General features: G+C 33.7%; 3 protein-coding genes and 2 long non-coding RNA genes across 6 annotated transcripts; 3 read left to right on the forward strand and 2 right to left on the reverse strand.

Annotated features, from left to right (window-relative positions):
* The first annotated feature begins 658 nt into the window (after positions 1-658).
* Positions 659-6,214, forward strand: LOC103494935 (aminopeptidase P2). Of its 2 annotated transcripts, none has more exons than XM_051084711.1 (13): positions 659-1,052; positions 1,485-1,610; positions 1,694-1,813; positions 1,992-2,267; positions 2,505-2,677; positions 3,077-3,328; positions 3,571-3,722; positions 3,833-4,023; positions 4,156-4,264; positions 4,394-4,548; positions 4,761-4,853; positions 5,412-5,492; positions 5,991-6,214. In XM_051084711.1, the coding sequence occupies exons 1-13, from the start codon at positions 723-725 to the stop codon at positions 6,060-6,062; spliced, it is 2,130 nt and encodes a 709-aa protein (XP_050940668.1). In that variant the 5' UTR covers positions 659-722; the 3' UTR covers positions 6,063-6,214. The 2 variants fall into 2 exon arrangements, with proteins under 2 accessions (XP_050940668.1, XP_050940669.1); XM_051084712.1 differs by having other exon boundaries at positions 906-1,052; positions 1,501-1,610.
* Positions 6,215-6,870: 656 nt separating this feature from the next.
* LOC103494955 (pentatricopeptide repeat-containing protein At3g05340) lies at positions 6,871-12,486 on the forward strand. Its single transcript, XM_017046185.2, has 8 exons — positions 6,871-9,052; positions 9,792-9,993; positions 10,178-10,258; positions 11,074-11,111; positions 11,430-11,509; positions 11,614-11,697; positions 11,813-11,921; positions 12,084-12,486. Exons 1-8 carry the CDS (start codon positions 7,080-7,082, stop codon positions 12,223-12,225), a joined length of 2,709 nt encoding a protein of 902 aa, XP_016901674.1. The 5' UTR covers positions 6,871-7,079; the 3' UTR covers positions 12,226-12,486.
* Positions 12,487-13,423: 937 nt separating this feature from the next.
* On the reverse strand, positions 13,424-19,015 carry LOC103494946 (uncharacterized). The gene is made up of 9 exons (XM_008456335.3): positions 18,635-19,015; positions 16,998-17,085; positions 15,932-16,045; positions 15,581-15,663; positions 15,152-15,266; positions 14,740-14,831; positions 14,397-14,462; positions 13,901-13,994; positions 13,424-13,675 (listed from the first exon to the last, which is right to left on the reverse strand). Exons 1-9 carry the CDS (start codon positions 18,901-18,903, stop codon positions 13,568-13,570), a joined length of 1,029 nt encoding a protein of 342 aa, XP_008454557.1. The 5' UTR covers positions 18,904-19,015; the 3' UTR covers positions 13,424-13,567.
* Positions 13,946-16,600, forward strand: LOC127149416 (uncharacterized). The gene is made up of 3 exons (XR_007820979.1): positions 13,946-14,095; positions 14,213-14,487; positions 15,060-16,600. It is a non-coding gene; the product is annotated as an uncharacterized LOC127149416 (long non-coding RNA).
* Positions 19,016-20,299: 1,284 nt separating the features above from the next.
* Positions 20,300-20,868, reverse strand: LOC127149417 (uncharacterized). The gene is made up of 3 exons (XR_007820980.1): positions 20,737-20,868; positions 20,470-20,661; positions 20,300-20,388 (listed from the first exon to the last, which is right to left on the reverse strand). It is a non-coding gene; the product is annotated as an uncharacterized LOC127149417 (long non-coding RNA).
* Between the last annotated feature and the right edge of the window lie 6,479 nt (positions 20,869-27,347).

A 27,347-nucleotide genomic window follows, 5' to 3' on the forward strand; every position in this document is an offset into this window, starting at 1 on the left:
GGGTAGGATTGGAAATATCTATAAAGTTAGGCCTATAATCGTCCACTCAACGATAAATCTTTTACCTATTTAATTTAATTCTTTCTTTTCCAAGTATTGGATTTAGAAATGAGTAAGACCGAAAAAATGAGTCCTACATTCAACCAAAATTAGTTAATTGGAAATCTCAGAGGGTCGATCATGTTGGTTTGAGCAAATAAAAAGCAAAATGAACCGATTGATTGTCACTTACTCCTCCATTGTTAAGGTTTGGAAAGATTTACTAAACCAATTATGATTGGCTCAGTTTGATCGAAAAATCAACTTCTACCAACAAATGCTTACTTAATTAAATTTAGAAAAATACTTTGATACTTGTCGGACTTTGATAATTAACTAAAATGTCAAATTGAACAATTGAAATACACCAAACCAATGGCTAGAGGTTGAGTCGGGTTTAATTTTCAAAAATCAATAAAAAAATAGGTGATCTAAATCGAAACGAACATAACTAATCGGAGACTATGGACTCGGGGATTGAATTTAGTATATTTGCAATTTTGTTACTCAATTATTTTAACTTGAAATTGTTATTGATGGCAATCACATGAAAATTGAAATGTATTTTTTTTTATCTAAAATGTAATTAACTAAACAATAATAATAAGAGCATAAGAAGTGGTGGGCGGGACCGGCGGGACGAAGTGTAGTGTTGAAGGACCTTATCTTCTCTCTCTCCGACGATGCACTCACTACCGTCGCAAGCGATTCGTCCTCTTTCACTCTCTTCATCATCTTCAACCTCTCTCTACCTCCGTTCCATCTCTTCAACCTTCTCAGTTTCCCCTTTTTTCAATCTTCAATCCCCTGTTTTTGCCGCCATTTCCAGCCGACTACGACGTTCCACCGTCAGAAGTTGCTCCTCCATCACCGCCAAGCCATCCTCGGAGATCAGACGGACCCGCCCTAATAACGATGAGCCTGATTCCAAGCTTCGGGCTCTCCGTGACTTGTTCTCGAAACCCGACATTGGTATTGACGCCTATATAATCCCATCACAGGACGCTCACCAGGTCCGTCTCGTAATTTCGTTTTCTCTGGTTTCTTATGTGTTGTTAGAGCATAAATTCATTTGGATGTGCTACTCAATCCAACTGGCCGTCGTTTATTTTTATTTTATTTTTTCCTTTACTTCTGGAAGGAGCAATGTGTGTAATCAAGGCTTCATTTGATAAATTTTGGGTTTTTTGTTTTTGGTTATTGAAAATTTGTACTTGTTTCTTCCCAATTTCTTGAACATGGTTTTCATTTGCATTTGAATTCTTAGCCATATTCTAAGAACAAAAACACGTTTATGATGGGTTCCTTTTTTGTCAAATGGTACTCAATTGGCAATGTTTGTTGTTCTTGAAGTTTTTTGGAGGGGTGGGAAGAAGAAATCTGGAGTAATTGAGATTTTATGCTGCGAAAGTTTTATGGAAGTTCTATTTTGTATCTGTTTTCAGAGTGAATTCATTGCAGAATGTTACATGAGGAGGGCTTATATATCCGGATTTACTGGCAGCGCTGGAACTGCTGTTGTCACAAGCGACAAAGCAGCACTTTGGACAGATGGACGGTATTTTCTTCAGGTTGAAGACTGAAACTTGCTCATTCTCTTGTTCCTTGACCATTTATAGATTGTGAGAATAATTTTCCTATTATTGATGATCAGGCTGAGAAACAACTAAACTCTAGTTGGACTCTCATGCGAGCTGGAAATCATGGAGTGCCCACCCCAAGTGAATGGCTTGCTGATATTCTAGCTCCTGGTGGTGTAGTTGGAATTGATCCCGTGAGCAATTGTTCTTTTGTATTCTCTTAAGATGATTTCCCCTGTTCTTTTTTCCAATTCTAACTTGGTTTTGATTCCTTTTTAATTTTCTTTTTCAATTCTATAACCATAGAATGTTAACGCTTTGCGTACTCCTTCCTCTATCTAATGCCACCTATTGATTTCGTGAAGGGAGCAGTTTCTTTTTTCTGCCGATGCTGCAGAAGATTTGAAAGAGACCGTTTCTAGGAAGAATCACAAGTTGGTTTACCTTTATGATTACAATCTCGTGGATGAAATATGGAAAGATTCAAGACCAAAGCCACCTAGGGGCCCTATAAGAGTGCATGACCTTAGATATGCTGGTTTAGACGTTGCATCAAAGTTGGCTTCTTTGAGGTCTGAGCTCAAAGAAGCTGGTTCATCTGCAATCATTATATCTGTGCTCGATGAAATTGCCTGGCTGTTGAACTTGGTAAAGTTCTATCTTATTTGTTTATTTTAAATTAACTAAAGCTGGTATTTTTATGCCTTTTCAAAATATTAGCCGCAAACTACACTGTTATCCTTATTGTTTTTGTTGTTTTCCTTCTAACTTCTAATTTTCAAGCTAGGATAACTCAAAGAATGTGATTCCACTTTTTTTCTGTTTGTATACAATGAATTATATTCGGTAGAGCATTCTATGTATTATTTTTCTATTCCTTTGCAGAGAGGAAGTGATGTTCCAAACTCACCTGTTATGTATGCATACTTACTAGTTGAACTTGACGGAGCAAAACTGTTTGTAGATAATTGTAAAGTCACATCAGAGGTGATGGATCACTTGAAAACTGCAGGAGTCGAGTTAAGACCATATGATTCCATTATTTCTGCAATTGAAAAGTAAGTAAAGTTAATTGAAACTTTTTTCTCTGAGTAGATTAAGGATGGAGATTGTTTTCTATATTGCTTTTAGAAAATTCTAGCGTTCTCATTTTAATTTCTACATGGAAGATATATCAGCACTATTAAACATGGACAGAACAGAGCTTACATTTGAATGTGAACTATATAGAAACTTTCATGAGCAAGTTTCACTATCATGGTATGCATAGGGCTAGGAAGATAAAAAAGAAAAAATAATACAAAATGAGACATGATATTCTTTCCATATTTTGCTTTTTGTGCGAAGAAAACCCTTTGTGCTTCAGTTATCAATTACAATTTTAATGTTGCAATGATCACCATGCATGCATATGGTCATATCTTTACTTCAATGATGGCTGGATTTTTTTTCTTCAGTTTGGCAGAAAAAGGAGCTAATCTTTGGCTGGACACATCATCAATTAATGCTGCAATTGCAAATGCTTATAGAAGTGCATGTGATAAATACTTTATACGCCTGGGGAATAAAAGAAAAGGCAAGGGTAAGACTTCTGAGACCTCAAATAGTCAGGTTGGACCTACTGGAGTCTATAAGTCATCTCCCATTTCAATGGCTAAGGCCATAAAAAATTATGCTGAGTTAGAGGGGATGCGGAATTCTCATTTGAGGTAACACTGTTCTATCATCAACATTTTTCTTCAATCTTTAATCTTGATTTTGTAATACTGTAATAAATGTGCTATGCCACTTGAAATATCCGTTGATATAGTAACTGATGACTTGCTACAGCCTACGACTTATCCATTTTGAATTGTATCACTTGCTAATCATTTGTGTTTTTGATAGTGTAGATGCTCTTTAAAGTTAGTGAATTTATTTAGTGAATTAGTGGTACAATGTTTTCATGTAGAGATGCAGCTGCTCTTGCTCAATTCTGGTTCTGGTTGGAGCAGGAAATTCTTAACGGTGTTAAACTAACGGAGGTAGAAGTTGCAGACAAGCTTCTAGAATTTCGAAAGAAGCAAGATGGTTTTGTTGACACAAGTTTCGATACTATTAGTGGTACGTAAATTGCCTTGTGCAATTTTTCTTTTAAATATCTGTTATTTAATTAAATGTTCCTGTTCTCAGTTTCTTCAGCTTCACGGCCTATTGTTGGAATGATTTTTCAGCCTCTGGTGCAAATGGCGCGATCATACACTATAAACCAGAACCTAGTGATTGTTCTGTTGTGGATGCAAATAAACTCTTTCTCTTGGACAGTGGAGCGCAATATGTAGATGGAACAACTGATATAACTCGTACAGTTCATTTTGGTGAACCAACCACTCGTCAAAAAGAGTGCTTTACGAGAGTCCTACAAGTACGAAATCTCTATTTCACTCATTTCTATAATTCATACCAAATTGTAGACTGATAATTATCTCTTCTTACTTTTTGAAAGATCTCCATTGGAGGAACTGAATGTGTCCTCTAAAATATTAATCAATTGCAGGGCCATATAGCTTTAGATCAAGCAGTGTTTCCTCAGGATACCCCTGGTTTTGTATTAGATGCATTTGCTCGTTCTTCACTCTGGAAGATTGGGCTTGACTATCGACATGGTATTCCTTCTCTCTGTTGACTAATGAAGTAATTATCTTGTGTGCGAAACAGTACATATACTATGACTTGATTAGAGATGTAATGGCTAATTATTTATTAATCTATTTTCCCTCCCACCTTTCTTTCAGGGACTGGGCATGGTGTAGGGGCTGCACTAAATGTTCATGAGGGACCCCAAAGTATAAGCTTCCGATTTGGGAATATGACTGGCTTACACAGTGGAATGATCGTTAGCAACGAGCCAGGCTACTATGAGGACCACTCTTTTGGTATTAGGATTGAGGTAAAACCAATCAAGTGATAATGTTTGGGTGTGTATGCTTGACTAATGAATTGGAATTGATCCCTATACTAATTAAACGAGTATGTTTAATTTAAGGGTTTAGCACAAAGTTCTCACACCTTCTCTATATTTTGAATGTGAAATAGCTTAAACTTTTCTGGTTAGGTTTTATCCATTGTTTTACCTATAATTTTGATGGTCTTCTCGTGCAGAATCTCCTTATCGTGAAGGATGCTGACACTCCAAACCATTTTGGAGGGATTGGATATTTAGGATTTGAAAAACTCACGTTTGTGCCCATTCAGGTAAACAGTAGGAAAATTATACGGATGACTAATGGAAAAGAAAAATCATTAGAGAATATGACAATGTTTTTTTAGTTTCTTTCTAGAATATATTATAGAAAAAAAAGATATTGACTGCCTGAGATATCTCATCAGGATTTATGCCTTTATTTTGCCTCTAACTCGATTGTTGAAGTTTATCTTTAGATATTTCATTCAATCAATGGAATCAAATCTTATCCAAAAAAAGAAAAAAGAAAAAAAAAAAATACTGGATTGTTGAAGTTAGCATGCATTATGATTACCCATATTCACTCAAGGTTGCTCTTAAGGTCCATGAAAAGAAGTCTCATTGTTTTCTTAATTTGGAGTCAATTTATCAATTTGTTTTTAACCAAAAAAGAACTCTTGCATCAGCGTTGTCTATAACGATCGAGGCCTTTTTTGTGGCCTACCTCCTGTCTACTGTTTAGAACTTTTTTACTTCGAAGACTCTTCAGATAATAATCCACATCCTGCAACTATTTTTTCTATGAGGCCCTTTTTTGAACTCTTTTTTCTGCCGGTTTCCTTATGCAGACTAAACTTGTTGATATCACTTTGCTCTCTGTTGAGGAGGTCAATTGGCTAAATGATTACCATTCACAAGTCTGGGAAAAGGTATGACATTCATACTCCAATACTTATCCGTGTTGTAATTTGGAATCGATGTTACATTTGGAGCGTAAGAAAACAGTCATCTGTTTTTCTAAATCAAGAATGCTCTTTTAAGAACTAGAATTTTGACTATTTTAGAAGTGATTCCCGGTCAAAGATTAAAAAACACCCATCACTTAGTTCCTTCAAAATTAGTTTGAAATATTTTTATATTTTTCTAAGATCAATTTTGCTTCATGCCAAACACCGTCATTTTAAGGAAAAGCAATTTTGGCAAGATAAAAGGCGATTTTGACCCTCTCTAAATCACTGCAAAACACACCCTTTAAATTGTTTACAAGAAGAAATAATAATAAATTTGTAGCCAATGACACCATTTTTAGTGGTATGAAAGTAGATTATGCTCCAGTTGATAATATGATAAATGATAAGGAGGAGGGACTAGGGAGTGTTGTTTGTGGATGTCTTCTTTTCTCTGTTTATTGACTTATGGTTGTACAGGTTTCTCCGTTGCTTGAAGGTTCGGCTCGCCAATGGCTGTGGAACAACACTCGACCACTCATGAAATCCTGATTTTTTTGGTTTGATTTTTTTACGTTATTTGACATAATGTTGTGATATGTGTCCGTTGAATCAAATGTAGATGAATAGTGAAATGGTATGAATGGGTTTGAAACTGAACTTGGAAATTTACTTCTATAAGAAATGGGTTGTTCTTCTCTTCCTTTCTTTGATGCCCTTTTTCCCTCATGGATATTATTCTTCCTCTTATTGGGTACTTAGGTTGATTAAAGTCCACATCACAAATTTGACTACTAAGACATTACTCTTTGCGTAATTACGGTAGATAGCAATTTTGAAAATAATAATTAAGTATATAATAACATTTTTAAAATTGTAAATATAGCAAAATCGATCGATGATGTACTTATGCTAATATTTGAAATCTAATTTTACAATCATCCCTACATGCAACTAGCAATTGTAACATTTCTTATAATTTGTAAACATGTTAGAAGTAATTGCATTTTATGTTAATATACTATATTGTAAAACTTGAAAGATATCATATCTGGTTTAAATATATATAAAATTAAAAGTTCAAATTTTGTTAAGCACAAGTATGAAAGAACATCATGAACTCATAATGGACACTGTATTAGAAGTTTATGAGTTAAGCTATAACCATCGAGAATTCTTTCTTTTTGTTTGACAATGGTCGAACACAAACTCTTCATGTAGCATATCTAGTTATGACTTTATCCCAGAATGAACTTAACTTCAAGTTTCTCAATCAAGTTTTTCAATCAAGATTTTTTTTTTTTTTTGTATAACAACTATAAAGTTGGAGAATTCAAACATCTCATCTTTAGAATAAAAAGCTTATATGAATTATTGTCGACCGGAGTGAAACAGAAAAAAACCAATATCAGCACAATATCAACTTGTGTGCAATGAATAAAATGTAGTCTTAAAACTCAATAAAGTTGCAATTTCCTTCATTCTGAATAAATCAACTTGAGAGGGAGAGATTAAGAATGTGAGAGAGAGAACAAAAACTGGTCACCGTCTCCGATTCCAATTTCATGGATGAAACTCAAATGGGTATTTCAAAAATCGAGCTCACACCTTCCCTCTTTGGTCACTTCTCTAATCTTCCCCTTCAGAAACCAATTCCATCAAAACCCATTTGCAGAAACCTCCTCAACATTCGTCCTCAACCATCTAGACGTAAGCTTCCTTCTATCCATTTGTGGAAGAGAAGGGAACCTCCATTTGGGTTCTTCTCTCCATGCATCCATCATCAAGAGCTTCGAGCCCTCCAACCATTATAACGGGGTCGTTATAATGAACTCTCTAATCTCCATGTACGATAGGTGTGGTAAGTTATCCGATGCCGTCAAGGTGTTTGATGAAATGCTCACAAGAGATACTATTTCGTGGAACGCATTGATTGGTGGGTTTGTGAGAAATGGGAAGTTTTTTGCTGGTTTTAGTTATTTCAAGGCTATGTGTTTGGTTGGTGATTGTAAATTTGACAAAGCTACTTTGACTACGATTTTATCTGCTTGTGATGGGTTGGAGTTTTGTTGCATTATTAAAATGATGCATGGTTTGGCGTTTTTGAGTGGGTTTGGACAAGAAATTACTGTGGGGAATGCTCTGGTTAGTTCGTATTTGAAATGTGGTTGTGTTGGTTTGGGGATGCAAGTTTTTGATGAGATGGGGGAGAGAAATGTGATTACTTGGACGGCTGTGATTTCCGGTTTGGCTCGAAATGGGCATCATGAGCACAGCCTGAAGCTGTTTAAGGAGATGATGAGTTATGGTTCTGTAGAGCCAAATTCTTTAACTTATTTGAGCTTACTCACTGCTTGTTCTGGTTTGGAGGCATTAAAGGAAGGATGCCAAATTCATGGCCTTATTTTGAAGTTGGGAATTCAATCAGATTTGTGCATTGGAAGTGCTCTGATGGATATGTACTCGAAATCTGGAAGAATTGGAGAGGCTTGGAAGATTTTCGAGTCAGCTGAGGAACTTGATATGGTTTCATTGACTGTTATACTTGCAGGGTTCACACAGAATGGATGTGAGGAAGAAGCCATTCAGATCTTTCTGAAAATGTTGAAGATGGGGATTGAGATTGACGGAAATGTCGTTTCAGTTGTTCTTGGTGTGTTTGGTGCCGATACATCTCTGAGGCTGGGTCAACAAGTTCACTCATTTGTTGTCAAGAAAAACTTTATTTGCAACCCTTTTGTGAGCAATGGGCTTATAAACATGTACTCCAAGTGTGGAGCACTCGATGAATCAATGAAGGTCTTTGATAGAATGCGTGAAAGGAACTCGGTTACATGGAACTCCATGATTGCAGCGTTTGCCCGCCATGGAGATGCCTCGAAAGCTCTACAACTTTATGAGAATATGCAACTCGAAGGTGCAAAGCCAACCGACGTCACATTTCTATCATTACTTCATGCTTGTAGCCATGCCGGGTTAGTAAAAAAAGGAATGGAATTCCTCAAATCAATGACAAAAGATCACGGGATGAATCCAAGGAGCGAACACTACGCTTGTGTTGTTGACATGTTAGGTAGGGCAGGAATGCTGTCTGAAGCTAGAAACTTCATTGAGAAACTGCCTGAGCAGCCAGGTTTACTCGTGTGGCAGGCATTGCTCGGCGCCTGCAGCCTCTATGGTGATTCTGAAATGGGGAAATATGCGGCCGACCATCTGTTTTTGGAAACTCCGCATAGTACCGTCCCATATGTTTTGTTAGCCAACATATATTCTTCTGAAGGGAATTGGAAGGAAAGAGCAAGGACAATTAGGAGGATGAAGGAGGTGGGAACGGCCAAAGAAACTGGTATCAGTTGGATTGAGATTGACAAGAAAGTACATAGTTTTACTGTTGGAGACAAAATGCATCCGCAAACTGAGATCATTTATGGAGTTTTGACGGAGCTGTTTGTACTCATGGTAGATGAAGGATATGTGCCAGATAAGAAGTTCATCCTCTACTACTTGGATGATGACAGGAGGGATCCAATCCATAACGATCAAGCTACCCGTCAAAACGCCATAGAAACTGAAGTCGTTTGGGAGCTGTTTTAAAAAACAGTTAAAATTTTTATTCTTATTCTTTTAAGCACGACCAATGTGGTATAAAAATTTAAATTTCCAACTTAAGAAAACGTATAATTAAAGGAGTACGTGCCCATTAGTTATACTCACTCCAGCAACACAATTTTGTATTTTATTATTGCTACTTTGTAAAAGTGGCAAAAAGCTTACGATTTAGTTTTTAAACTTCTGTTAATAACAATTTAGTCTATCTATTATGAAACTCTTAATAATGATTAAGTCTCTAATTTTTAATAAGTAATAATTTAATCCATATATTTTGACATAGGTAACAATATAGTACCTATCATGAAAGTTATTTTCAAAATAAAATGACACATGTATTATATAACAACTTATTCTTTATATCATTATAGTTTTTATGTGTGTAAAAAAGATTGATTAGAATCAATTTCAACCTACGTATGTCAAAATTTTATTAAATTTCAATAACATTTTTACAAAAGATACGAAAGGGTTAAATTATATATATATACATATATATTTTGCTATATTTTCAAAAAAAAAAAAAGAAAAATTAAAAGTTTTGTTAGTGTAAAATAATTTGCCATTTTTGGCATTTAAGAACAAAATCAACCTTCGGCGAAGCCAATCAATAATGGAGGCGCTGTGTTTCTCCACAACCTTTCTTCCATTTCGAAAAACCGTTGGATCTTTCAATGACACTTCCAATTTTCCCTCCATTTCAAAATCTTCCATTCTCTTCTCTTCCTCGTCAACCTCCCGATTCACAACGATTTGTAGGCAAAGAATTGAAGGAGAAGACACGCCTCTCTCCGGTCCTATGGCTGCGTACAGATTGCTCGGCCTCGACCCAACTTGCTCCGAATCCGAGCTCAAAGCCGCTTTTCGAGCCAAAGTACTGTCTCTCTCTTCCCCTTGCCGCTTTGATTTCTTTCGTTGCTCAGCCAATTGAATTGTCCTTGACTACATTTCAGTTTTCGGGTTATAGTTGTCGGACTGATTTGGCTACTTGGGTTGGTTTTTTGAATTTTTTTTCATGTTTTGATTTTCAATTGGACTTCTGACTTTTGGATTTTTAGGTGAAGCAATTTCATCCGGACGTGACTAGAAATGGGAATGATTCGGATTCTATGATTCGTCGTGTAATTCAAGCGTATGAGGTAGCTAATAAAGAGATAATCATTTATTGAACCAAGAAGAAAGTTGTGCTGTGTTGGTTAGCTCGATGCTTAATGTTGTTTTTTTAGTGGGATGAGCATTATGGCAATCATAATTCATGTTGAATCTTAATTTGATTGTTGTTGGGAACGACCATCATTGTAGTGATAGTCAATTCCCAACAATTATCATCTCCGCGTGCTTAACATTATAGAAATTGAAAACCATTTTCTGTTGTTTCTGTGCTAGTAGAGTGGATAAGGCTGTTTACCTGCTTACAGACGAGAAGGAGATTGTTGATCAACTCTCCTTAAACAACTTCTGTGTTCTTATTGATATTCTTTGAATGATTTAACTGGCAGTCATTAATTAGTGAGAAAAATTGTCTAGAAGTTACCGAAAGAACGTGTTTAGAGAGAGAAATTAATGAAAAAAAGGTGCATAGAGAGTAATCAAGAAAAAAGTGTCATTGAATATTATTTTGCAGGGTAGTTTCGACTCTACTCTAGTTCATTTTGACTTATATATTTGCAAAAGGTTCATTCTAGTCTCTACTTTCAACTTTTGTTTGTTATTTGTTGTTTTGAAAGTATAGGGACCAAAATAAACTAAAGCCAAAAGCCAAAAGCCAAAAGTATTGAGATAACAAAAGTACTTATTTGATTTTTGGTCTCTATTTCTCATAACTTCTAGACTTCGATCATAAGAGACGGTAACAAGGCTGGAACTGTTTGTGATTTGATAGCCAACTTGTTTTGCCATCTATGTTGTAGTCAATAATGAACTCAACAGTGACAATGCTCTGTAAAATATGCAGATGTTATCCAGTTACAGCCGAACAGAGTTCATTGAGAGGTATGGTAGTGCTTTTGATGTTTGATCTCAGGGTGTATAGAACTTCTTAACTTCTTGTAAAGCTCATCATAGAATGAATTGTGTAATGTCCATATGATTGGAAAGCTTTGGGAAATTTTTGTTTATAAATAAACGATGCTATGTAGTATATAACAATTTAGTACTTTTAACAGAAATTCTACCATATTTTAGGGGCTAAATCTCCATTGTTGATAATTTGAGTCTTTGACATTCAATATGGTTTTATGATATCAAGTTTCAGATCCACCTGCAGTCATTCTAATTGGTATATCTGTTATTTATTTTTATGAAATTCAGGGAATGTTTAGATCCTTTTGAGAACCCAGAATGTGAAGCATTTGATGTCTTTGTTAATGAGTTTCTTTGTGTTGGAAAAGGTACAATCTTTGCTCCAACTTAAGAATGTTAGAATGTTGTAATACAGTAATGATATCCTTCCCACTTATTCCCCTCGCACATGTGTTGTCATAACAATATGCAGGCTGCCCATATTCTTGTGTGGATAGAGCTCCCCATGTCTTCACTTTTGCCTCTTCCACCGGGACAGCCCGTGCCACGTCTCAAGGTTCGTTCTGAATGATAACACAACTATAATTTCAAATTTGGGTGCATAACCAAAAGGCTTATGAGATGTGTGCATCATTCTAACGGTGATTTCTCGATTTATTTCCTGTAATTAGGACATAGTGAGGATTATCAGCTTCAGATGGCAGTTGGCCAATGCCCCAGAAGCTGTATACATTATGTAACACCTTTGCAAAGGATCATTCTGGAAGAGCTGCTTGACAGGTAGAACAATATTCCGACTTAGACATATGTTTTGAATATAGAAAATATAGTAGATTATCATTTTTGAAAACAACTCGTTGTATTTATACCAAGAAAGATCGTAGTTTTTTCCCCTCCTTTCTTTAGCTTTTTGGTAACTGTAGTTTATCTTTGTTTGTGTAGTGCCTTGGATGTACCTTATGATAATTCTGCAGAGGCAGATTTACTATATTCTCTAATAGTGAAATCAAAATTCGAGAATAATCGATACAAAAAGCCAAAGAGGGAGCCAAAGAATTCAACAGAACGAGTGGATTGGTATTGAAATCAGATTTAGTCTCATGCTGAGAAGAATTAAGAAGAAGCCAACGCAGTTGACGAAATACATCAACAGCATGGTTTGCCTCTGCAACCGTAGAAGTCAGAAATATCCTCAAAATTTGTGTTGTATACTATCTTGAGCATCGAAGTTAATGCGAGAATGCTACAATATAGGTGAAAAAGGTGATTTCTATACGTTCAACTATTAAAGTACAGCCTCTAAATTATCAATTATTCTAGGGTAAAATCAATTTATATTCCTTAACCTAATAATTGTATTCACAAGTGAATCAGTTTAGATCACTTCTTAAATTTTCATTTCAAAATTTTTCATTTTAAAATCCTTAATGCATGAGCTTCTACCACACAAGTACAAGACTTCTTTAAGTATAGGGATTAATGTAAATTAGAGAAAAAAATCTAGAATCAAATTAGCATAAGCTTTTCATCTATTTACCTTAATTTTTTTCTATTTTTAGAAGGAATTACGTAATATTTTTTTTTTGCTACTTGAGCAAGATTTTTGGTGAATAATAATTTTATTTGAGTGATTTTTGAGTTGATTTTAACTAAAATCACGTGAAATAGCTATTTACATGCATTGATTTAGTTACGAAAGTTGATTAAACTCTCAAATATTTCAAGATATAAATTGATATTTGCTTTAGTATTTAATACAAAGTTAAAGACAAAGTTGAAAATATTTCTCTTCGAATTTGAATTGTTAGTCTCATTTGCATATGATTCACTTATCAATATTATAAGGGTTTATGATGGAATTTTGTTGAGATACTGTAAGGTACCTAGATAGGAATACATTAGTATGATATTAATAAGGGATTTAAGGGTAATTAGATAGGAAGTTAGTTACTGAATCTTATTATAAATAGAGGGAGGGGTGAATTAGTGAAGGTAAGCATTAGTTGAGTGGTTTAGGGCTTGAGTTTGTATTTTCAAGAGGTAGGTTCCAAGTATTTTGAACTTCGTTTATCTTGTATTCCTTCATCCTTACGCTTTAATATATCCGGTTCTTGTTCTAGTTAGGAAGTATTCTAATTCATGTAGTAATAAACCGGTAGCTTATGATTGTGGTTTGATTATCTAGTTAATTCAGCTATTTTTTTATTATTTATTATAATTGTTGGTGGTGGTGGTGTTAAAAAGAACTCAACTAAAAAATTCACACATTGGAAGAACAGATATATCAAGAAAATGGACCCTGCTTTGGTTTCTGGAACTAGTGATTAGATTTAAGGTAACTCATTAAAGACAGAATAGATTGCGTTTGGAGTTCATAATATACAAGGACCTATTATTTTTAAACACATCAAGGAAAATTGCTCTGCTTATTTTGAAATTGCCTTCATGAATCGGGTTAATGAAGAGAGAACTCCAGCTGCTTTGTCCAAAAATGACGGGTCCTGGTCTGAATCGGCTACATTTCCAAATATTATCTGCACAAGATTCTTATACTTACATTAGTGATCTAACTAATCTCTTCTCGACTTAAGAACCACTGTAAGATTGAAATTGTGAAAGCTCCACAATTAAGTTACTTATACAATCTATATATTTACTTCTGATTATATAATGTGAGGTAAAGTCGATGACACATTAGTAGCTTTAAGCTCAACTAACATCTTCTAATTTCTCATATGTTATTTTCTCAGGTAACTGACCTCGAGGTCTCCAGCATCTGGACGGCTTATTAATTCTTTGGCTAGCAAATATCTGCCAGGCCTATCTTTGTCATCATAGAACACTTTCCATAACCTGGTCGAAGATTGCAAAGGTGTTAATCACACTTCTTTTTATAAAAATAAATTAAAAAAAAAGGAGGAAGAAGAAAGTGGCTGGAGAAACTTCAACCAAAGGTATTTGTGCATTTAGCGACCTGGGACTTGAGTTCGATTGTTATTTCACTTTAATGATTCCCTTACTTACATGTAAGATACAGCATAGTATTTGATTATATTCTTAAATTTGTTCAGGTCATACAACTAAAAAGTAGTCTGGACCATCTGAGTTGTTCCTATATTAACTGGAACAGGTAATCATTCTCTAGAGGGTTGAAAAGGCCAAAATAAGCTCAGCAGTCAAATAAAGGAAATAAACAACTTCAGCAAAGTGAGTAGATGATTTAATGAATCTTGTAAGATGTTAAAATCTTCTTACCCAGGATAAGCTCTAAAGACAGCTCCAGATGGCAAAGGCCTCATGGAGTAGACTGTTGTAAACGTGCTGTACAAAAGATAACAAAATAGAGGTTGAGTAACACAAATCCTTTCTTACCTGAACTTAATGACCAGTTACAAAGTTTATAGTCTCTCATGAAACTACTTTTCTCCTTAACAACTGTTATGTATGAGGTTAGATGTTTACTTCATATTAGAAAGACGATCATTTTTCGTAAGCAATTATTTCCCAAAGAAAATACCTCTACTTTTATTTTTCATAATGCTGATGTCTACTCAGACCTTGATTTGTATTCTAGATATGGTAAGATTTTGAAATTTACCTTAAAAAGTATCTTCTCAATTTTCGAACGTTAAATCCAACCCCTACATCTTCGCTGATGAGACGAGGGTTCCACATGATAAGAGGCCTTGGCTGCCATCAATGTGGAAAAGTAAGTAGGAAGAAGGAACCAAGTCCATTTGATTCAGTGTACAAGTGAAAACTGTCAAAGTCCAAATATATGTAAATGATCTGATGATGTACGACACTTTCAGAAAGAATAATCTTCCTTTTCTTATTATGTTAGTGTATGCTAACTCAATAAAAGATAACCTAATGCATATTAATTTGAACTTATGTGGCTTCATTATATGATTGCAGATCTCCAATTTTGGCAGTTGAGTATCATGATATGAAAAAAAAATTTGGGAAGCAACCATTTCAGCACCAAATGGAATTATTTGGACTTTTACCGGATCGTCTGAGAGGGCAGCTGCAATTTTCTGTACATTTTCCAACATTTGGTAATCAGGAACAACCATAACAACTATCTCATCTGCAATATCTACAGGTTTTCGATCGCTTAAGCTGAGAATGACAACCATATGTCATTAAGTGGTAATAGTACTCAGGCCAAAAGAAAAAACATATAGAATCAGATTGTCCAAACCCATCTTGGTTTAGCTTTTTAGAGTACACAATTAATCTGGAACACTAAATGCATTCACTTAAATGGTGGCTAGAACAGACTATGATTGATAAAGATTCTATCCAATGTGTAACCGATATATTTTGCCTTGGTCTCAAGTTTTCCTTCAATCAAAATCAATGGTATCGGTGTATCGGTGACAGTATTTTCAAGGTTTTTTCGAAAAAGGAATTGTATGTTATATGGAACTTACCTGGAAATTTTGAAGGAGGCATCTTTCCATCGATATTCTAGAAGCGCAGCAGCCCCAGCATCTGGAAACACAGCTTTAACTTTCTAGCAATTAAATTTGGAGTGTACTTAGATAAATGATTAAATTAACTAATGAATAAACATCCTAAAAACTTTGAATCTTTTACAGTTTTCTTTGTTTACTTCTGTTGTGGATCTCACATCATTTATAATTTAAATTCTCACTAAAAAAGATTAATAGTAATCTGATACACATGGTATATACAATATATTCCAACTGTTCTTCAAATTCAATTCTTGATTAGTAAATTGTAAATAGGGCCTTAAAGTGATAATTCCATATCCTACTTACCTCACAATTTGTTTCCTCAATGAGTGACTCCAAGAAAACTCTTGAGAGTTCCCAGAGTTCAGCCTGAGCACCTTCATCGTCCAGAAACTGAAGCTGGGGGATAAGGAGCTCAACCTGAAAAGAATATGCAAGAATACAGAGATGAGGGAGATAACAAGATGAGTTCGGGTTCCAACTTTTTTATCAAAAAACCGAAGGATAAAGAGGAATCATAAGGTGCACCCAAACATCTAATATGATTTCAAACTTGGTCGCTAAGAATCAAGGGAGTCATAAAATCTCTCAAAACCAGCCTTCGAGGGAGTAGGTTTTTGTTAGACCTCCGATCATTTACACCTATAAAAGGAAGAAATCCAGGAAGAGTATGGTGTGAATTACATAGAAGACCAAGGATGGAGAGGTTCTTGGGGGGACCCACCCCTGATGACGTATAAGGAATATTTTGGAAATTAGCAAATCAGGTCATATTTTGGGTAAAGGCTGCTGAGGCTTTTGAGGAGAAGATTCCAGCCTTCTCGAAGGAGCTGGAGAATAACCATGGCATTTACTTATGTTTTTTCTTTCTTATTTTACTGTGCTGTCTTTTAGTGTATTCTGTGGATATTTTGTGAACTCATATGAAATTTATCATCAATAGAATCACAGCAAAATACTGTCTCTGTTTCTCTATTTTCTTGGGATTTTTTACTGGGTTTCAAAGAAGGAATCCTAATAGTCTTTTCGCAAAATAGTGGCAATGGGGCCCTCGATACCCCTGTTAAAGAAAGAAGAATATAGACTAGGAGAGAGTGAGCCAATAAAAGCCTTTCAAAATCCAACCAGCTTTTAGACTGGGTGATTTTCTACTACTAGGTATAGAGGTGAAATTCGGTACATGAAACATGTAAAATTACAAAGTTTCTTATAGGAAGAATCTAACTTTACACCAACATACTATCCTGGCGTACGGCAGGCTGAAATTTGGATGTGTTGAGAATTTCAATTTCTTTTATAATGTTTGTGCATATTTATAGGGCAGTGACATGAGGTTTCTTAAGGATTAGCATAAAGTAAAAGAGTATCATACTATTGCTCTTGCTCCTCCCGAAGACACAAACAGGCCAGCAGCTTCTCCAGATTGCCTAACTGCTCCCTCCAAGTCTGAAGGCAAACAGCTGAAAATAAGAGTAAAAACATTGAGAAAGCCTTACACTCACCAACAAAATGGATATTTCAATAGCACAAAAGATAAAAACAAGCAAAAATAAGCCAATACTGTTCCCCTTTTTGTTTCGTATCAATTCAGAACGTCCTCTTCTTACCAACGATATTAGGTACCTGGCTGATTTGAACAATTCTAACTCCTATCTGTTATCCCGTGGCTTAATCATCTTGTAAAAACATGAGAGCTTTGAATTCGACCAACTAAACAGAGATCGTAATAAAGAGAGAAAAACATTGGGAATGATATCATGTTGACCTTGGTGCATATCCTAATTGCAAAAGAATTGACCACATTTTCCTTGGCAATAGCCATATCTCTTTTTCTTTTTCCTTCTTATATATGTTACTGTTTGGTTTAACATCTGTTACTACATTTGGTTGCCAACTAAATTCGTAAGGTAATAAATCTTAGACATGAAACCACCATGATTTGAACTCATTTCCTCTAACCCTTTATTATTTACATGGGCTTTAATGATCGCTAGATCAACCCACAGTGATTGACAATAACCATATTGATAATCAGACATTGAAACAAATGCAATTAGTTGAAGCCTTATTTCGATTACTAAACTTAAAGTTAGTTCTTTCTTCTAACCGAGTATCAGAGCGTCAACTTCTTGTATTATGCTCAGGGTCCTATTCCCCCTTTGTAAACCTACAAAGATTTAAAATCATTCAAATTTCCTATCCAGGAACTTGAAGTGGCCATTAGAGAATAACTTATTACCATTATCACCTTTCCCTCCAAAAATCTCAATGGATCACTCCTTATGGATAACTGAATTACCCACTTCAAGACATCCACCATGATCAACAATAATTTAAAAGTATTTCAAGACTTTAGGTCACAAATCCTCCATTAGCTTTAACTAACACTATTGGGTTTTGGCAAAATATCGGAAGAGTAGTTGTTTACATATCAAGAAGCTAAGGTTCAAGGAAGTGATGAACTTCAAACACTATAAATAGAGTCTAATACTTTAGTTTCTATTCATCCCAATTAGGAGTATTCTAAGCTTTAGTGTACTAATTCTAGTTAAATTCTCTAATTTGAAAGTGAAATTAAATAGCGTGAATAGTACACAAGCTTCAAGAGAGAACTCTTGCAATTGGGATAGGAAAGAGAACTAATTTGAATAATCGTAACAGTTTGTAGCGGATTTCTATCTAGTGGACAGTAGTTTTTCTTCAGGTTCACAGTTTTCCACGTAAATTTGACAAAATCCATATTTCCAAGCTCCTACTTCCAAGCTCTTCATTATCCATCATTTTTTCTCCATAGCTCTTAGTTATACTGAAATATCTTTCTAATTGTATTTAAGCACTTAAAAGATTCATACCAAAACCGACCTGGAAATTTGGATGCAGAATGAAGTTCATCATTTTGAACCTAGAAGCTACTTATATTTCAATCAATTAAGAGCAAAAGAGAATCTTTCCATGATCAACTCTAAGATTCAGTAAACAAATATTGAAGAGGAAGAGAAAAAGAGAAACCTGTCATCTTCTTCAACCTCCTGACTCAGCTGTTGTTGCAACGACGATGATGGATTAGCATCTAATACATCGTCTTGGGGAGTCTCGCCTTGAAATTTCTCGAACTTACCATGAATTTTTGAAACGGACCCATTTTTGGTGGAGGAAATTTGGGGGAAGACAGTGAGGGAAGTTGGAGGATAAGATAAGGGGAAATGTGTGGATGAGGTTGAATTGGATATTAGGAAGGAACAATGGGGGAAAGAAGGATTTGGGAATGAGGAAGCCATGAACAAGGTGAGAGCTATATCTGCTCTAAGCTGTCAGCCATAGAATGAATTCACTCCAAGTTTATGAGAATATGGTGATGATTGCTAACCGCTAATCTTTCAAATTTAAGTCATCATTTCTTTTATTCGTCAAATATTTTGCTTTAAAAATTTAGTAATAATAAATAAATAAATGGAGTATTTTCAAAAATAGAAAAATATCAAAACTATTTACAAAATAAATCAAAATTCATCCAACTCTTCACAGTCCATTCGAAACTTGCTATATCTTGTAAATAGTTTCATTCTTTTGTGCTATTCATAACAATTCCTCTAAATAAATCGTGCATGAGATTATGTTTGATTTTTTGAGAAAATTATTTTCAAAATATTTATGAGTGTAGTAAAATTTTTGAATCTATTAATGATAGGTATTGATAGACATCGATAGACTTTTATTGGTATCTAATCAATGTCACGTATAAACATTGCTATAAATCTCACTAATAGATATTAATACACTACAAGAGAAGGGGGTATTCCTGACGCCAAAAAACGTCGGTGAAAATGAAAAGTACGTCGGGAAAGGATATCCCGACGTACCAAACGACGTCGGGAAGAATGTCGGGAGAAATGCGTCGGTCATCGCTGCGTCGGGAATGAGGTATTCCCGACGCAGCCTATGCCGACACATGTTTAGGCGTCGGAAAAAGCTCTTTTCCGACGTTTTTTCTGACGTTTCTTTTCGTTGGGAATTCCTTTTTATATATATACTTTAAATATTTTATTTCTACTTTTTTCCTTATAATATTTTGCTCAAACATTCACAATAATGTTCGGATATCTCAAAAAAATTTCCCGACGTTTTGGATTAAATTAAAACAAATTAAATATAAATTAAGAAATATACAAACACAAATTAAAAAATAGAATTAAAATAAATAATACAAATAAGTTCACTACAACAAAATATAGTTCTCAAAATAGAAAAAACATAAACATTAAGAAAAAGTCTCCCATCGAGGCGCGTACGCGCGTTATTCTACACATTCGGTTCTAAAAATAGTATAAAAATAACTAAGTTTAGTACATAATCATATATTGCAAAAACTTAAGAATAATAGAGATATATACGTACCGCAGAGCTAGGGATCATGTGGTGGTCCCTGTTGTGCACGAGTTAGTTCTTCTATCATCTTTTTCATACTTTCCACTTGTGAAGCTAATGCTTGGTGATTTCTATCTTGTACTTCAATCCGTTCCGAAGCTTCATGAAGTTTAGCTTGTAATTCAATCTCTTTTTCTGTGGATTGCAAACAAGATGTCGACGAACTGCTTGCACTCGCCGTTCTGTGGGCCTTCGGCTTGGGTCCCCAACCAAGGCCTTTTGAGTATCTCATCCTCAGAGAGTGGCTGACTACCCAACACCTGATCGCATATCTCATCCTCAGAGAGTGGCTGACTACCCTCTGGGATAGGCTGGGATTGGAGTTCCAGCATTTGATTCTGCAACAAATTTAAAAACTATGTTAGGTAACGCGCAAAAATATTTAATGAAAGTGGATAATTAATAAGGGCATAACTTACATGCGCATCCTCGGCGGCCTGCGACACGAATGTCCCAGCTCGAACGTGTGTTTCTCGGAACAATTCCACACGATCGACCGGCTGCCCTCTTCTTTCAGCGAGCTCATACTGTCGTTATAGAAACGACTTGGACTCGCTACTATGATTGTAAGGCTGCTTCTGTCTAGCAGCCTTGTTCGTCCGTGATTGCTCCTGCATTAAAATAATTATATTGTTTATTTCTTATGCATATTAAAACTTGTTATCATAATTAATCATGACAAATACCTGGAATGCACGGCTGATATAATGGTCGCAGAGGAAGTGTCAATCCTCATCACGTCCAACCAATGCATTTGGTGGGTTGGCACGAGCCTCCTACGGGTCGCTGTACTTTTTGAAATGTCTATGACAGTCGGCCCGAGACTCTTTAAAGGTCGTGAGCATCTGATGCTCAACAAACCCGTTCATATTGCTTGATCATTGAAATCAAGCACAAACAATCACTACACATTACAAACATAACACATTAGATTGGTTAAAGTTAGATATGTTTCAAATGAAATCATATATAAATGTGTAATGCATTTAATTACCTGGAGGTCGCCCTTGACGACCTCAATGTATTCTCTCCCAACGTCCGCCCACTTAAGACAGCGGACGGGAAATGTCTTTCGCACGCACACGTCTATCGCCTGGCTGAAGCGAATGACGTGTGAAGAAATAGGCTTCTCCGCTCCAGGGGCGATCGTCATCGGAATGCGCCCATTTATTGCAATGTGGCGCTCTAACTCCAAGAGTCGAGACTGCGCACGTCTCCTAGGAGTCGGAGTCGTTTGTTGAGAAGAAGACCCTGCTCAATAAATAGACAATAACATGTAAAGTTAGAAACCCCTACATGAAATATTTGTAAGTTAAAATGAAGAAAATTCTTAGACTCACCCGTATTGTCGCCCACAGATGACGACCCTCCCGCAATGTTATCTAAATCATCCTCAAACTGGAGGAACATATCGTCCGTCTCCATAAAATTTGATCGTCGATATGACATAATGACTATGGACATAGAAAATAAACATTCAATAACCAAATACAAACACATAGCTAGAATCAAAATATATAAACTAGATATAAATATGTGCGTACGTGGTTTATGTAGCCACCTAATTTTATCCTACATTTTTTTTTATTATTCTTTAAATTATTAATTGTAGCAATGGTTAAGATATTTCATTAATTTATTTTGTTAAAAAAAGAAAAAGGTAAAATCTTTTTGTAATAATATGAAATCTTATGTTTTTTTCTTATCTTTTTATTAAAATGGAAAATAAAGTCATTAATGAGAATATCTATTATTTTAAAAAAATTCAAATCATTTTTTTGACTTATCACTTTAGGAAAAAAAAAACAAATTAATTTATTTATACAAAATCTCTTTTGATTTATCATATTAGGAAAAACAAGATAATTTATTTTATACAAAAAATTTTAATACCATATTTGACTTATCTTTATCACTTTAGGAAAAAAACAAAAAATTTATTTTGGACAAAATCTTTCAATATCATATTTTTACTATTTTAGAAAAAAGAAAATTAATAAAATTACATAGTATCTAATTTGATTTTATACTTATTAAATTTTCCTAATTTGTGGCACACCCCGGGTCTATAAATAGGATCCTTTGTCATTTGGAAAAAGGGGAGAAGAAATTGTTTAGAGAAATTCTTGATGAAAAAATTTGTTTTAGAGAGAATCTCTACGGAAAAAAAGTATTTAAAGAAAATTTGAAGAAACGCATTCCTTTGCAAAAGGTGGGTCATTAGCTTTTTCGCTTTATTGTTTTTATTTTCATATCGTTTTTTTTTACCCTAATTCTAATCCAAGAAAAAACTTAGTTGGAGGTTGTATTAGGTAGGGTTTATTCCCAATGATTCGCACCTCATACAACAAGTAATTTTCTTCGGGATTGAATCCTTATTTTTGTTCTTCTCTTTTCAAATGTAGAGAGAGAGAAAAAAAAATGTATAAGAATTTTTTTTTTTCATTTTTACTACCTTTTTACCATCATGCTAAAAGAAAAGGTCTTTTAAAATTTTTCTTCTCTCTAAACAATAGAGAAAAAGAAAAAGTTATAAACAAAAAAAATTCTATTATTATATTTTTTTATTATTATTATTATTATTATTATTATTATTGGATATAATTTTTTTTTCTTTTAGGGTGGCGGCAAACCTTGCCGTCACCCGTCTGTTTCTTTTTTTTCTTTCTTTTTTTAATTAATTTATTTACTTATTTAAATTTAATTTTACTTGTAATTTTATTAATATTATTTTATTATATATATATATATATATATATATATATATATATATATATATATATATATATATATATATATATATATATATATATATATATATATATTTAACCTTCGGTTTGTTTTTTTATTTTTATATATAACTTCATTTATTTAGTTTTTTTTTATATTTATGAATTTTTAAAACTTTTTGCTATTTTTATTCTTATACCATTATCATTATTTCCTTTCATAATTTTTTTTATCTCTTTTAACTTATTATCATCCCTATGTCCTCTTTTCTTCACTTATTTATTTAATTTCTTTTTTACATATTCATTTGTTTATTATTTCATTTAGTTCTTTTTTTCATTTTTTTTCTTATTTTCTTTATCGTTATTATGTATCTTTTCTTTTCCTTTTCTTTTAATTTATTTTTTATTATTATTGTTATATTTAGTATATGCATACATTGATATCCTAAATTATTTGTCTAATTTATTGTGTGGTATATTTTTTATTTCTATTTGACTTTCATTAAAAATTTCTTGAAAATTTTAAGATACTTTTAATCATAATTGTATTTAATTTTGAAATCTTTTTTTTTTTTAATTTTTTCTCTTTAAACCATTTAGAATTTTTTTTTTTTGCTTTAAAATTATTTATTTTAAAATTCAAAATTAAATAGATATTTCATAAGGTTTCCTAATCTACATTTTTTTATAATAACCACGCCGATTTCGATAAAAATAACCTACGATGGAATCTAGAAATTTCTGGGAGTCCGTTATTTCTAGATTCTTGAGGTGAGGGATCAATATCTTAGGGAGTCCGAGATTTGATCCCAAGAGAAAATATATTTAATTAATGTTTTAAAAAAAAACTTTATTCGAAGACTAGCCTATGATAGAATTTGAGAAATTGTAACAATTTCTCATTCTCTTAAGGTGAGGATTTTTCCCCAATATAGTCTAATTAATGGGTGTATCCCACTTATTTTATGGGATCATTGCTCCAAATATTGGAGTGGTGAGCAATGAAATAAGACATAGTTCTTTTTCTAAAAAAATAAATTTTATTCAAGACATTAAATTTGGCCACCGTTTTCTAAAACGGGTGTTATGGGGTGCTAACACCTTCCCCGTACACAAATGACTCCCGAACTCAACTCTAAATTTTTTCGTAGACCAGTTTTTATTTTATTTAAAATGATTCACTTTATTTCGGTGTCCAATCACACCGTAAAAAAGATTGGTGGCGACTCCTCTTTTTTTTTTTAAAAATAAACCTTTTTAAGGATGTCGGGCGCTCCGCGTCGTCTCGGGTACGTGGCGACAGTTTAATTTGTCACCATAATTCCTCATCGCTTGCATGTGACAAGTGTTCATCCACATCCTAATTATTAACAACAAATACTTCAAGCTATCCTACTACCACCCCTTGAAATCAACAAATTGAAAACAAAAAAGCCTACCATAACTGCAGGATAGCCATCCTAAACATAAACAAATTCAAAACAAAAAAGCTACCATAACTGCAGGATAGCCATCTCAAATCAACAATAAAAATATTCAACACAAACAGGCTACCATAACTGTAGGATAGCCAAAACAAATCTTAACACACATATTACATTCCCAATTCAATTTAACTATTAACTCCCCCCTCCCCTCCAATTTCAATTTTCAATTCAACTATAAATCCCCCCATTTCAATTTTCAATTTAACTTAAACCCCCCTCCGCCCAATTCAACTTGCCAGCGCGTTCGTGATGCATCGGAAAAGAGTGTTTTCCCAACGCATCTCTCGACGCGTTGTTGACGGCGTCGGAAAAACCTTTATTCCTGACGTTCTTTATGCCGACGTCCTTTTCTGCGTCGGGAATGCTCCATTTTCTTGTAGTGATATAAGTCTATTAGTATTTATCAAAATCTATTATTGATAAATTTTAAAAATTTCTACATTTTGTAAATATTTTGGTTTATTTTATTATAAAATTACTTGCATAAATGACAAGAGAATCTAAAATAATAGTATACATAGTACAAGGGTAAAATAATTGCATATATATCACAAAAAATAATAAAAGACTAAAATACCCACATCCAACTACCATTTTGGACTTTTTTTTATTGAATTTCTCACTTTAAAAACTATCACTGGTAATTGCTATTGGTAATATATGCTATTACTGATAGCTTTCAATTTGAGAAATTAATGATTATCTCACACTTTTCTTCTTGATTTTTTTATGTTGAAAGTTATCACTAATGACTACAATTAGTGAATATCACTAATAGCTGTTATCGGTTATTTTCTCATCATTAGGAATATTTTTTCCTATTTTTCTGAAATTGAAAGCTATCATTGATAGCAATTAATAGGTGTTGTACGTTGCCATCATTGATAGATATTGTTATCACTATAATAGCTTTTAATTTAAAAAATATGTTGTAAGTTGATATAATTGATAACGACTATCAACAATAAATTTTACCAATGATAGCCACTAATGGGTAGAGTAACTTTTAATTTGAGAAATATGGTATCAATTGTTATAGTCAGCTGATGATAACTTCTATCAGTGGTAGCTAATTTCAATTTAAGAAATGTGATATTAGTTGCTATTACTAATATCTTCTATCATCGATATTGCTATTAATTGATATTCCTAATAGCTATTATAAGTAATTTTTCTATATTGCTATCCACATAAAATGATATCACTAAGATTATCTATCAATGATATATTGCATTAGAAAAATATCACTAATAGCAACTACAAGAGATATCATTAGAAGGATATTTTTTTTACAAGTGATATCTCTTTTGGTAAGCATATCAACTTTGAATTGGTAAGGTTTAATTAAGCTATCAATTGATATTTTGTATAGCTACTATCAATGGTATTCTTCTATTATTCCTATCACCGATGACATCTATGAGTAATATCCCAAATATGCTACTATATATCAATGATATCAATGTATGCTACTCTAAAGTGATATTGTGGTTGTTTGTTTTCAGCATAAATGAACAAATTAGTAAAGAGATTGAATTAGCATGCTATCGGTAATAGATTTGAATCACTAATAACATACTATTCATATGATAATTTCTATTGTTGATAGTATAAATGAGATTGATGTAGCTTCAACTTTTGTTGAAATAAGTTATTGATTTTTAGGTTATGCTATCAACATTTATATCATTTAGAATTTCAAAGTTTAAGTTATCAGTGATAAATTTATAAAAAAACATATTGACATATTACATACAATGTCATTGATAAAAGTCATCACTGATAGTATATGATATATATACTGACATACTATCAGTGATAAACATATAGACATACTATCAATGATGACTTCTATCATTGACATCAATTATAGAAGTTATCACTAATAGCATAAGAGCAAGGCAAGTGGATGGCAAAATTGACATTTTAAAAAAAAATTTACCATATGACTAGTAAAAATTTGCCATTTTTTGCAAATAATGTTCCCTCGTATGCTATAGATTATATTTATTTTTTAATTTGTGCTATACGGTGCAATTTTTCCTATTTTTATATATGATATGATTATATGGTGTTTAATGGCACTTAAGGGATGTTCTTGTCCAACGCTTATTTCAAGACACTCTGCTGCTTGTCACATTGCAAAGAAACGTTGCACATAACATATAACGATGAAACAGTGTGATATGTGGAATGGAAGGCATGAGAGACATTGCAATTGCCAACAACTCTCCATGCAACAGATCACTTAACTGAATTGTTAAATTTTTAGATGATCCACCCTTAAATTAATTTTCCAAGTTTGTGTTGCAAATGTTTAAATTACTTACTAGTGTCTTTAGATCAAATGGTAGAAGGGGGGAAAGTTTTACATTTGTTTAAACCACAGCTAAATATTTATTCATCTATACCCCTATGTGTACTATATGTTGCAATCTACAAACAGAGCCATAAAATGAAATTGAGATCAAGAACTATTTTATTATTCCATGTCTAAGCATATATAAAGAATCCTAAAGATATTTATCTAAAGTTGACAAGAATTTATTTCAAAATAACAGTTTATCATTAACTTCTTTTCTTTTAACATGAAGATTAAAATGTAATATGGTGAGAAGTAAAATAATAATAATATCTATGGTGTATTGCACATCTACCAATATCGAACTTTTCATCCAACAATTAATATTTTGGTCTTCAGAGGATGCGCCAACCTTGCAAAGCTTCCAAGCGTCCTCAGGTTATTAAAGTCTCTTGTAGATTTAAATCTTTCTTGGTGTAGTAAGCTTAAAAGCTTGCCAACAATTGATGAAAACATGAAATCTTTAAGGTTCTGGATTTGAGTTTTATTCCAGTAAAGGAGCTATCTTCATCAACTGGATATCTTACCGAGCTCCATCAGTATATTAGTCCTTGCAGTTTTTTACAAAGAGCATGAACCTGTAGATTGAAGAACTTGGTTACGTGAACTGATGCATCCAAATTCATCAAGCTTTGATGGGTCAATTTCGCAAAATTACCCAAGTACCTTTTCCTTCTCGAAGCTCGAGAACTCTTGCTTTGAAATTGAGAAACTGA

Source organism: Cucumis melo, chromosome 5, assembly GCF_025177605.1.
Source record: "Cucumis melo cultivar AY chromosome 5, USDA_Cmelo_AY_1.0, whole genome shotgun sequence".
In the NCBI taxonomy this organism is placed as follows: Eukaryota; Viridiplantae; Streptophyta; class Magnoliopsida; order Cucurbitales; family Cucurbitaceae; genus Cucumis; species Cucumis melo.

What these genes read in the sequence shown, in the direction of transcription:
- LOC103494955 (XM_017046185.2), top strand. Translation starts at nt 7,080, where the DNA reads ATGAAACTCAAATGGGTATTTCAAAAATCGAGCTCACACCTTCCCTCT. An exon ending in AAGCCGCTTTTCGAGCCAAA is followed by an intron (nt 9,994 to 10,177) that starts GTACTGTCTCTC and finishes TTGGATTTTTAG; the next exon opens with GTGAAGCAATTTCATCCGGA. An exon ending in CTGGAAGAGCTGCTTGACAG is followed by an intron (nt 11,922 to 12,083) that starts GTAGAACAATAT and finishes TTGTTTGTGTAG; the next exon opens with TGCCTTGGATGTACCTTATG.
- LOC103494935 (XM_051084711.1), top strand. Translation starts at nt 723, where the DNA reads ATGCACTCACTACCGTCGCAAGCGATTCGTCCTCTTTCACTCTCTTCA. An exon ending in ATTATTTCTGCAATTGAAAA is followed by an intron (nt 2,678 to 3,076) that starts GTAAGTAAAGTT and finishes TTTTTTCTTCAG; the next exon opens with TTTGGCAGAAAAAGGAGCTA. An exon ending in CTTTTGGTATTAGGATTGAG is followed by an intron (nt 4,549 to 4,760) that starts GTAAAACCAATC and finishes CTTCTCGTGCAG; the next exon opens with AATCTCCTTATCGTGAAGGA.
- LOC103494946 (XM_008456335.3), bottom strand. Translation starts at nt 18,903, where the DNA reads ATGGCTTCCTCATTCCCAAATCCTTCTTTCCCCCATTGTTCCTTCCTA. An exon ending in CGGGAGGAGCAAGAGCAATA is followed by an intron (nt 16,046 to 16,997) that starts GTATGATACTCT and finishes TATTCTTTTCAG; the next exon opens with GTTGAGCTCCTTATCCCCCA. An exon ending in TTGAGAAGATACTTTTTAAG is followed by an intron (nt 14,463 to 14,739) that starts GTAAATTTCAAA and finishes TCTTTTGTACAG; the next exon opens with CACGTTTACAACAGTCTACT.